The sequence below is a fragment of the Muntiacus reevesi genome, chromosome 1 (genome assembly GCF_963930625.1).
Source record: "Muntiacus reevesi chromosome 1, mMunRee1.1, whole genome shotgun sequence".
Classification (NCBI taxonomy): domain Eukaryota; kingdom Metazoa; phylum Chordata; class Mammalia; order Artiodactyla; family Cervidae; genus Muntiacus; species Muntiacus reevesi.
The window spans coordinates 10,223,477-10,236,034 of NC_089249.1; the positions used below are offsets into that span (position 1 = coordinate 10,223,477).

The 12,558-nt window shown below is 35.0% G+C and overlaps 1 protein-coding gene and 1 pseudogene across 2 annotated transcripts in view; both read right to left on the reverse strand.

Moving 5' to 3' along the window:
• BLTP3B (bridge-like lipid transfer protein family member 3B) overlaps positions 1 to 12,558 on the reverse strand; it is an 85,921-nt gene that overhangs the window by 39,385 nt on the left and 33,978 nt on the right. For both annotated transcript variants that reach the window (XM_065937434.1, XM_065937442.1), the window contains 4 exons: positions 11,798 to 11,889; positions 7,841 to 8,030; positions 6,238 to 6,378; positions 5,000 to 5,170 (listed from right to left, as the gene is read on the reverse strand). In XM_065937434.1, the coding sequence (XP_065793506.1) occupies positions 5,000 to 5,170; positions 6,238 to 6,378; positions 7,841 to 8,030; positions 11,798 to 11,889 (594 nt within the window). The remainder of the gene's footprint in view (positions 1 to 4,999; positions 5,171 to 6,237; positions 6,379 to 7,840; positions 8,031 to 11,797; positions 11,890 to 12,558) is intronic.
• LOC136169601 (small ribosomal subunit protein eS21 pseudogene) lies at positions 7 to 3,458 on the reverse strand (annotated as a pseudogene).

Here is a 12,558-nt window from a genome sequence, read left to right on the forward strand (position 1 = left end):
AAGATTTAAAGCTGCCTTGTCACTGCAAGTTAAATATTTGTCATTCCCCACTCAAGAAAACTTAAATATTTTTAATAATAAAGTCATAAAGTAAGCAAATACATTTTATTTTGCATCAGTAACTAAGTTTCCCCAAAATATTTTCTAAATTATGTAGGAATAAAACTAAAACCTAAAAACTAGAGAACTATAAACAATTTGAATATGAACCTAATATGTTTTAGTAAATATCTGAATAGCTATATTTACATATTTATAGCCCTCCCTGTTTGAGAAAATATATTTATTAACTATTAAAGGCAGCTTATTTAAATATTATTAGTTCTATATATAAAAAACGAAAACAAATGTGAGCCCTGTATACATTAGCTACATACACTATTATATGCCCTGAAGAAATAAATAATTACTTTGTAAAACCACCTGTAATATTATTTAGTACCATAGGTGCTCTTAAGAGGTGTGGCATGTCTTCTGAACTTGAAGAAGCCAGAAAACAGCACAGGTTTATAACAGTTTGTGAGTTCACATTCTTTTCTCCCCGAAGAGAGAAAACATAGTATACTGTTGAAGTATAAAGACATCTGTGAACTTTCAATAGCTTAAAGTAACTCTACATACATAAGTATACTATGAGATGATCTGTATATCTGTTAACCATAAAACTATATATGAAACTTTGGTAACAAAAGAAGACTAGACTTGTTATTTAAAATATTTTTAAACTTTCTAAGAACAATTCATTAACAAAAGTATAGTTATTTACAGAAAGTTAAAGTACTATATATACAGCTTATATACAGTATATACCTTCTTCATAGTAAGAACTATAATCATACTGTAAAAAGAATTTCCAAGTGTACTCAGTAAATGAGAATCTCTCGATAAAAATGACTGGGGTCCACATTATTTAAAGGAAAGCAAAGATGAAACAGTTGTGAAGCCTTAGATTCCAGGGGTCCAAGTAAGCTTTTTTACTAATTATTAAACTGATTTTCATCAGAAAAATCACTTTTTCTTATGTTTTCCCCCATCCACTTTTATTTATTTATTTATTTATTTATTTTTAGGTTTTCACTTTATTTATAACAAATATTCCATATCCGGGATCCTCTTCAGTTAGAAGTTCTTTGAGACGATGCCGTCGGCCTTGGCCAGCCGGAGAATGGAGTCATCTGACTCACCCATCCTGCGAATGGCCCCGCAGATAGCGTAGGTTTTAAACTGGTCGTTGAACCTGCCTGTCACCTTGTCAACCTCGGCCACGTTCATCTGGATGGACGCGTGGTCCTTGGCGCCGATGATACGGTTGCTGGCGGAGCATTTCCGCGGCACATACAGGTCCACGAACTCACCGGCGTCGTTCTGCATGTTGAGGGAGCGTCTGATGGCTCCACGATAAGCGCGAGCGCAGAAAAGGCCCCCATCCACTTTTAAAGCCTTACAGACTATTACTTATGTCTGTGATGGTATTATTTTGAAAGAAAACACTCTCCTGTACTGCTTTAATTATGTTTCCTGTCTTTCATTAAGATAAATACTGATACAAATAAAAACATAAGCATTAATCTCCCTACAAACTCTTTTCTTTGTACTAAGGTACATTCAGGCTTTTGGATGCTATTTGTAGGGAGGAAAGTGGGCCACTATAAACTCTTGCCTCATGAATAATCTTTTAAAAATTCTTAATTTTCAAGTTCGTAAAGCTCGCAAATTGTAAGGTGAGCAAAGGAACCAATACTTCACTCTCTAATGCACACTCCTGGTACCTAAAATAGCGATGTGACAACTACCACTGAAGGAAGACATCCCACAGCAATGTGAGTGGCTCAGTGTAACTACTATAAAACATTAAGGAGTGACAAAAAAGACTAACTAAATACTAATGGCATGGAAGAAAACCACAGCCATTTGCTACTACATCCTCTCTAAACTATGAAATGATGCAGATGCTTAGGCAAAAAAAAATCTGTAAGGAAATACCTCAAAATGCTAACACTGGTTTTGTTATGGTAGTAGCATTATAGAATTTTGTCCTTGTTTCTCATTTCCTAACCTGTATCTTTATATAGCTTCCTAATCTATATTCTATTTTATATAAAGACATCTATCTACATATTGCATAAATAAGCTATAGTAACATCAACACTTTGTCTACTGATCTTTCAATTATCATCTCTGTTAATGACATCCTAAATTATAATACATGAATCGTCACTGCAAGCTTTAACAGGCTAGTGTTTATGATGATAATACTGCAAAATATTACCTCCTGTACTTTCTTAATTATTTTTTTCCACTCCAAAATGGAACTCATTATTACCTTTTCTTAGCCTTACATCCCCTAATCAAACCTGCTTCCTTCTGGACTTATTCTTCTGGTTAATGGAATTACTAATTATTCAAGAAGTGTTCAACTTTTCTCTCTTCTCTATCCTTAACTGATAAAACACTCAAATATCTTTCCCCAATTTGGCTTGTTTTTTCTTCTTTCAAACCATTGCTAGAGATCCAAGTCTACCCCTTCCCTAGAGTGGCAGCCTTTCTACTCTTCAATCTACCCTCTTATAACACCACCATGTCATACTTAACTTTTGTTTCCATTGACTTCTGTATGCCCATGGGAAAAGTAAACATATAATGCCCATCGTGTCTAGTGGCCACTTTGCTTGAACTCAGGCTACTTCCCTAGGAAAACCCTATTCTATGCTATGATCCAATACTCTGTTCATCAAACTTTTAACATTAGATCCCCACACAGAATTATATATGAAGACATCTGATTGGATAAATATTAATTATTTGGTAGAATGATACAGGATTCACCATCAATTCTCTACAGGTTCACCATCAATTCTGTTTTTATAGCTTAAAGCTCTGGGAAACTTTGTTCACATCAACAGGTAGGCTGGAATGAAGTCAATTTTGTTTTAGCAAAAGCAACATGATTCTTTGAACTCTTTCAAGTTACATGCCAGGATTCACAAAGTGATCTACTGTAAAAAAAAATTATTTTTAATAGTCTAGCAGCAGACATTTATTAAATCTTCCTTCAAACATGTTGAAAGCAAAGAAGTGGAAATCACCTAATGTGTTAGTTTGTCACTGGTCTTTCACATCCAACATGGACAGCAGTATTTCAAATTGCCTGTCATTTCCCAGAGATTTTTGGGTCAAAACCCTCCTGCCCACCTCACCATCCACCCCTGACAAATCTATCACAGTAAGAACCAGGATGAGTAAGAAGAATGCCTTTCATTTGTAAAGTAGGATACTAGGATAGGAGTAACTACGGAACTGGAGAACCAGGCTGACATCTTAACACAACAAAGAGTATGCATCAAAATGGAAGATGTGAAACAATTTTCTTAAAACTTGGAAAGTTGTCACATATTCACAAGGCATGTGTACGTCACTCTCAAAAATAATGCTCTAGTAACCCTAAGCCCCTCATCTTTATCAGAAAATACCATGCTCTCTATCACCATCATGCTTTTGTAGACGCTATTTCCTCATCTGAAACACCCTTTCTCTCACCTGTGAACTCCTACTCATTTTTCAGACTTAACTTCATTATCCTCTTTGTGAAACCTTTCCAAAGTCCATCCACAAGCAGCTGATTAAAACTTCTCTGTCCTTCTGTAATCTCCTCATCCCTCCTTTCATTGGCGGCTCTGAGTCTTCACTGCTGTGTGCGGGCTTTCTCTAGCTGCAGTGAGCAGGGGGCTACGCACTGCTGCGGCGTAAGGGCCTCTCACTACAGGGCTTCTCCGGGGGCAGAGCAAGGCTCCAGGCACGTGTGCTGCGGTGGTTGCGGCTCACAGGCTCCCGAGCACAGGCTCAGGAGTTGCGGCGCACATGCTCAGCTGCCCCACTGCACGTGGAATCTTCCCAGCTGTTCTTACTGTTGTTCAGTTGCTCAGTTGGGTCCGACTCTACAGACTGAAGTCCGCCAGGCTCCTCCATCCATGAGATTTACCAGGCAAGAACACTAGAGTGAGCTGCCATTTCCTCCTGGACCAGGGATCAAACCCACATCTACTGCACTGGCAGGCAAATTCTTATCCACTGTACCACCAGGGAAATCCCTCATCCCCATTTTTAATTCTGCACTCTGGCATTTATGCTGGACTGCAATGATCTGTTTTACATTTGGTTCCCCATTACATTCTGAGATCCTTGAGGGCAGGTTCAGACAATATTTATTTCTGCATCAGCAGCATCTAGCCCTGCACCTGATGACAAAGCAGGCAGGCAGTAAACAATGCCGATGTGACAGTCACAGTAAAGCCTAAATTCCCACATATCAGTCAGATTACCAGCAAAGTACAGGAATTACTCTATTTCCGATGAAATAATTCAAGAAGTATGATTTCACAATATCCATTAAGTTTTTATTGGATAGATATAAAAAGTCAATCGTACTCATAAAATTATCAAAAGACAGTACACGCTGGGATTTCCAATTTCCCTTCTACAAAAATTTTCATGTTAAATTCTCAGTATTTAGTGCTAGGGAAGGTTAGAAAACTTTTTCTTTTTAGGAAAAAAAAACTAGTAATGCTTCTGATTTTAAGAAAGTGATCATTAAATAGCTTCCCTCATTTTTGTCCCAGCCATCAGACAATTCTAACAGCTTTGTGTTCACCTTCAGCAATTCCCTAGGGCTTTTATGTCAATCCTTACATTCTCTCCCATGACTATAATCACCCAGGTTTTTTTCTTTTGAACTTCAACTTGTATTTTTATAAATTTCCTAAAAAGACGTATTTGTAACATCAGAATACTTTTATGTTATCATTAAGTCTAGTGCCAAGCACAGACTTGCAAATAAGATATGTACTATATAGACAGAAATACATTCGATATATAAGAAAATTATTGGGCTCAAAGTATTATAATCTATTTCACATAGAGAAAACAACTAACCATTCTGATTTTTAAACCACTTAAACCATGTAAAGTGAAGTGCTTTTCCTATTAGCAGTTAATAGCGTACCTGTGCAGGTTCAGGAGCCATACTCTTCCTTTGCTCTGTTGACTTTTCTATTGCTTCACTAAGAGACTTTGCATACTGTACCATAGCCTTCAACTGGGAATCCGTTAAAACCCACAGTAAGTCATCCAATATTAGAACTAACTTTGTTGCAATGACATTGCAGTCCTTTAACTGTCAGGGAAAAATGATTCATAAAATTAAGCCAAGTAATAAAACTTATAATGCACTTGTACTTTTTAAAAGTTAAAATTTTTTCAATGATTTAAATAAACGCTTCCTTTATCACCAAATATTTGTTGAGTTCCTATAATATGGAAGAAATATCTCCTAGTATTGGAGATACAGTGGTAAAAAAAACACTGGCAGGTTCCTTTACCTTAACAGGTACATGTTACATAGGTATAAGCATTTGTATAATTTAATTCTGCATTTATAGCTAAAAATCATATAATTATCAATGTTAATGCAACCCTAAGTGACCCTTGAATAATGCCGCGGTTAATGCATATAACTTATAGTTGGCCCTCTGTATCCAAGGTTCCTCCACATCCAGGGTTCCTCTGCATCCTGGGTCCAACCAACCTGGACCATGCAGTATTGCAGTATACACTATTGAAAAAGATCCACATACAAGTGGACCCATACAGTTCAAAACTGTGTGCTTCAAGGGTCAGCTGTAATTCCAGTAGAAAAGGAGGCATTAAAATTAATTTAAAACTAAAATGCTATTTTAACCACATTTCACAATATTTGTATTAAGTGTCATACTCTGAAAAATTATTTTAATTGAGCCATGTTTTTAAAAAAGTGATTACTTTCCCACATTAAATTTCATCAAAGTCTATGATGGATTTTCAAATGCTGACATCCTTAAGCAGCTACCTTCCATATTTATCTAAATATACAGTCGTATCTTAATAGCCTTCTAAAACTAGTAGTTTTGGTTACTAATAGTGAAGACGTTACTGTTTACCCACTCCTGAGGAATATTCAATAGGAGACATAAAATTATAAAATAGCTACTATTTCGTAACTGAGAAATCAATTCAACAAAAATAAAAATACTAATATTAAACCTAATGGTATCATCACACCAGATTTCTTCAAATATTGCTTGAGGCACTATATTTCCTTTTATTTTGCACTGTTTTAATATGCCAATATTTCACCTATAAATAATTTAAAATTTCTCATCAATTCCAATAGTTGCCACATGAATCAAATAACTGCTGACTTACTCTTCTTTTGAGCGTGACTCTGATCTTTGACTGGTTGGTTATTAAGCGGACAGGGGCGCACATAATTTCCAGATGTGCGCTCTGGGTGGCATCTGCCTCTATTCGGATCATCTGCCAATTTATCTCCTTAAAGGTCAACACCTAAAGGGAGAACAAGAGATTAGGTTCACAAACACAAAACGGAATAAGAAAAATGCAGATTTTTTTTTTTTTTTTTAAATTAACACCAGTCTTGAGAAAACCAATTTTATTATCATTACCACCCAGCTTATTTGTGCTGGATTATGTACCAAATGGCCAGATCTTCTAAAGAACATCTACATAACATTTCTTTCACGTTTCAAGAGATGAAAATAACTGTACAAGGTTAAATACAAAAAGTACACAAGACAGTGGACACCAAAAATTCATGTATGAGATATTTATCCCACCTGCAGCTTTTATATATTTGAAAAGTAGAATTCATGAACTAAAAAATATTGTCCTTCTATAGTCCTGTCAAGTTTAATGGAAGTGGGTTTAACCTGATTACAACACTAACACCAGTATCACTGATCTGATATTTACAAAGAAACAGCAGGAAGAAGTGTTTAGAAATCTAGATGCTCAGTATGAAATGGCAAGATCACAAACCCACACACAGAGAGGAATGGGTTTGGGTTTCACATCATCAATGCGAGGAATGGACGCAGTTTGAAGAAGATCACACTTTATATTTGGGACTTTTATAGACTTCTGGTTCTGATGTCAGGTCCTTGTTCACCAAACAGCTAGCATTCTAGCTTGCATGGGTGTTGCATTGACTTTAATTTATTGAAAAATACGATTTTTTTGAAAAATGCAGATTTATAAAAACAAAAAAAAAGTTACAAAAATGTATCTTGTGGGATTTCCCTGGTGGTCCAATTGTAAGAATCCACCTTCTAATTCAGGGGACATGGGTTCGATTCCTGGTCGGGGAAGGAGGATCCCATATGCCATGAAGCAACACATGTCTCAGAGCAACTGAGCCCCTGCGCCAAACAGAGAAGCCTGGGGGCCGCAACGAGGGAAGACCCTGCGTGTCACAACTAGAGAAGAGCGCTCACGCTGCAGCCAAGACCAAGTGCAGCCAAAAAAGGAAACGCACCTCTTCACAGATTTTCACATGATCCTCCAGATCTATTCACTACGCTTTCACTTTTAATTACACACTTTCAAATTCAGTAACACATCTCCATAATTACAGTCATCATCTGTAAAGCTGTTGACACTTTTATTCCAAGTAATTTAATTTTAATATAGAACACAAAGAACATTTGAATTACGTAACCATGAAGAATTTAACAAAACATTTTAATTTTGTAAATTTAAAATTCAATTCTGAGTAGCTTAGAAGTTAAAATAGGACTCATTAACTCTCTAAGTTGAAAGATAACAGTAAAAACATTAAAAATGTACATTTTATAGTTAAAAATAATACAGAGAAAAGTACAGTTTATGGGAAAAAGTAAATCTAGTACTATGTGAATATAGGCAACAAAAAGTAATTATTTTAAATATACTTTAATATTAATCAATGCTAAAACATTTTTAAACAAAGAAAGAAAAACAGAATCTTTACCTCTCCTCTCTGTGGATCCTGAATACGAGTAAATCGTAAATCTCCATGTTCCCAGTTTGCATTTACACTATAGATTCTTAGCTGGGAAAGTTCAAAGGAGGCATTAAAGGCTTTTGCTCCAATGCGAATGACAATAGAATTTACAGAAACAGTAATTCCTTCAACTACTTTTTCAGCAAAGCCGTATTCACTGAGAAAACAAAGCAAAATATAATGCATTAAAGCCAAAAATAAATCATTAAAAGTGAAGTTTTCTGTTAATATTCTCACACAAATTGCCACATTACTCATCTTTGTTTAACAAAATGAATTTTTGTTAAAACAATCTAGTCTGGCTACATGTAAATTACAAAAAAAAAAAAAAGCTATTTCAAAATGCTAAAGGTTTTTATTTATTTACTTTTTTTTCAAAATGCTCAAGGTTTTTAAAATTGGCCTCTCTAAATTATTTTAATTGCCATCCAAAGTTGCTTGCTTTAAAAATCACTAGTGCAGATAACTGGCATCAATAAAGTAAATCAGATGGCTAAATTCTTGATACAAAGAAGGCTGCAGAGGTCAACTGGAATATAATCTCATAGTTTAGGGATAAGGCCAGAAAAAGTTCACATTATATAATTCAATTCAGTAAATATTTATGGAGCATCTACTATGTGAACAATGCTAGGACCTAAGAAAACCAAAACAGAGTTATGGCATTACAGGGCTTGAAAGTTACTGGGGGAGGAAAAAAAAACACATATCCTAGTAACTGAAACATGAGGGAGTCTGTTTTTAGGTGCTTTTTTAAAAGGAATCGTTGGTACACTCAGTAGAGGAAGAAACTGTTTAGAATTAATGAGAAATATATCCAAAATAGAAAGATGAACTTTCCTCAAGGAGAGATAAGAAGGAAGGAAAATCTTAAAAGAAGGAAAAGCATGAGCAAAGACATAGAGAAACAATAAAAGTCATGTTTCAAGAATAAGTATACATGTATATATATTTAGTATATATGCATGGCTGAGCCCCTCTGCTATCCACTTGAAACTACCATAACATTGTTAATCGGCTGTACTCCAATACAAAATAAAAAGTTTTTTAAAATGATAAGTACAGCAAGACTTAAATACAAACAAGATTATCAATACATTTTGGCAGGGGGGTGGTGAAAGTTTTTGCAAAATTGGCACCTTACTTCAATCATGACCATTATTCCAAAATCTGTATCAGATTTCTTGCTGAAACTTCAGACTGTAAAATTCAAATATCCATCAGATAGCTAGCTCTACTTGGCTGCTTCTCACATATTTCAAAGCCAACATCCATAAAGTGAGGCCATCATTTTTACTGATCATGCACATTGCTCCTCTATACCTGCTATGCTTCTTGATTTACTATCCTAATGAATAAATAAAATTACTTATCTTTCCTAAAATTCAGATGACTTATCTTTTAAATCAGGATATACTTTGTAGCTTACATTTGGACTGTAGGAAATAAGGCATATGAAGCAAGAAGACCATCCCTGGACTCATGATACTTTAAAAGGTGTATAAGTATTATTTGTAGTATTATAAATAGTAGTATTACGGTTTTATTAATACTATTACAAGTCTATGAGCCTCAGTTTCCTTACTTGTAAAATGAAAATAACAGCTATTTCAAAACGCTGGTGTGGTCTTTAAGCAACATGTTATTTTGGAGGAGTTATTATGACCCTAAGAACAAATATTGGTCACTTAAAAATATTTCTGGAGTTGGAAGAATATTTTTATAATAATTATCTGAGAATATCCTTTGGAATATTCAAACCCATCTACTCTAATCTATGCACATTAAAAAGTTTTACAATTGTGTTGGAGGCTTTACCATCAGACGGGTAAAGGCAGAATCAGTGACTGAAGTGTACATCTTTCTGATTATATCATGCATTATAAACTAAATTTCAGTTTACAAAAATCTCTTCTGAGTTTGGTTAATCTCCACATAGACATCTATCTCCACGTGAAGTAAAAAATCAAATTCCTGAATTTACAAAGTTTACTGAACTACCAGTCTACGGGAGCACTGATGATTTACAGGTCCTACAAAGAAGGAAGGGCCAGCCTATTAATTGTTAATTTTCCTCTATTTTAATCTCTTAGCTAAAAACAAAATCAAATGGATCAGTTTCTCCCTAAATTGCATGACTGTAAAGAACTGAAGATATATATTCATATTCTTGACAACCATTCTAGACCTAATGAATCATTAATTTCAAAAAAGGAGCCCAAAAAACCCTGTAGATTTTTATAAGCACCCTAAATGACTTACAATTTGACAAGTGTGGAAAACATATTTATTAATACCCAAAGCCAAAATTATAAAGCTTGTTGGTACTATAAAAACATGAATCAGGAAAAATACTGTCAACTGCTTAGCATACAATAATACCTAATTTATGCCACACCTAATTAAAATAAATCATTTGTTTATAACAACTTTCCTGAACTACTTTTGCCCTTTCAATAGTCTTATAAACATCTCAGTTTTTTCTCCAGTATTTCTGACTAGCCAATTTTAAGATCAACTGCTCCTACCTGGGCTTCCCTGGCAGCTCAGCTGGTAAGCAATCCGCCTGCAATGTGGGAGACCTGGGTTCATTCCCTGGGTTGGGAAGATCCCCTGGAGAAGGGAATGGCTATCCACTCTAGTATTCAGGCCTGGAGTTTTCCATGGACTGTATAGTCCATGGGGTTGCAAAGAGTTGGAGCCAACTGAGCGATTTTCACTTTCACCTTTTTCTCCAATATTTCTGACTAGCCAATTTTAAGATCAACTGCTCCAACCTACTTTATCTAACCTGAAATCATAATCTAAACTTTAAAATCTCAAATTGCTGGAAAATACATAAACTACAAAAATGTTAATGTGAAAGCTCTTTTCTCCATCACTATTACCTATAATCCAAATATAAACTGTATATCTGATAAATCTGGCTCTCAATCAACTCTCAGCAGTGGATGGATCACCATTCTATTCCCTTGTGAAAAGCCACTGATTAGACTGTAGGTATTCTCACAGAATGCATTAATATAAAGATGGTTCAACGTGGGTAAAAGAGGAGGAAAATGTGAGAGAGAGTACGTGTGTGTACCTGTATGTGCATGTTCAGTCTCAAGAAGAGTTTATCCCTGGTTCTCACAGCACCTAGAATACTATAAATGTCCAGGGCTGCCACGCTGCACAACCTGAGGAGGCACTAGTCACGTTAAAATCTATGTAAACTTCTTACATGAATACCTGTACCACCCAAAAATAGTGCAGAAAATCTGTTTTGAAGAAACTGTATACATAAAACAAGATCCAAATTTACTGAATGCAAAGATAAACAGGCAAATTTTTAAATATCTATTTTTTAAGAACCACTCTAACTTCTCAAGATGGCTTTGTGAACTGCTCTCCTTTACTTTGTAAAATGCTCTCCTTCATAGGCTTCTACGTTATTAGCATCTGGTTTTTATCTATCAAAATTCAATCTGTAGAAACTGTGAGTGTTCTATATTTAATGAATTTTAGAGTAACCTAAAAGATCTATACTTTTTTAAGGCATCAACTTAACTCTTAAGAGTCATAAAAGGTCCACTGATGCAGAGAACAAATGTTATGCAGAGAAAAGTGTTCAGAGACCAAATAAGAGAGTATCTGATTTACAGAATGCCTAAGCTCTTCTTCTTCCATTTTCTGCTGCTATTCTGCCTTTGACTGATCATCATTATTTAATATCAAGGAAAGCAAGATGAATAAAAGAGGCTAAAAATCAATTCTGCTACTCTTGCAAAATGTCTACTAAAACTATAATGTTTGATGGGAGAAGTGACTGAAATAGAGTTGAGGCTGGGAAATTTTGTTTTATGTCCTATTACTGCAAATAACAGAGCTGACTATAGAAAAAAAATTTCCTTTGCCAATCATACATATTAATGGATAGCTTACCTTTGTCCTGAAGCAGTTGCAATTGGTGATGGGCCATTTGGGTTTCGTGGTTCTTCACATGTACTCATTTCCATTATTACTTTATCCAAGGACTAACAAAAACACATTAAACATTAGATATTTTATGTATAGTATAAGGATATTATTTAAGACTACTTTCTCATTCATTTCTTTAGGAGCAAAGAAAATAAAGCAGAGTCATTTTAAATGTCTGTCTAAAGGTCTAAAGACTGAGAAAATGCTCAGTCCTTTCTCAAGGCACTTATTTTCTGCTGGAAAAGCTTATTACAGGAATACAGAAGAAAAAACTGTAAGTAGTAGCCATATACTGCTGGGACCATCAGGTTTCACAGAAGCATAATTGCTAACCTCAGAATGTACATTACTAATTGATAGATTACTTATTTGTAAATAGGACTAAACAACTTCTGAAAGCTCCTCCCAATCTAAAACCTGAGATTTAAAACATGCAACTATAAAAAATATGAAAAAATAAACACTCTCATAACGAAAAAATTCCTCAGGCTAAGTTTTTCTTGAAGAAAGATCAAATGTCCTTAGTAGTCATCACCAGCACATCTCCAGTCATCTCTTCATTCTCTGTTTAATATTGAATTTGTCTGAAACTGCCTTGTGTTGTTTACTTGTTCACTGTCAGTCTCCTTATAAAGATACATGTCCCCTCAGGGCAGAGGGGAAGCATTCAATAAGTATTAGCGGAATGAATGAATCAGCAAATGACCAAATAATCAATTTTCCTT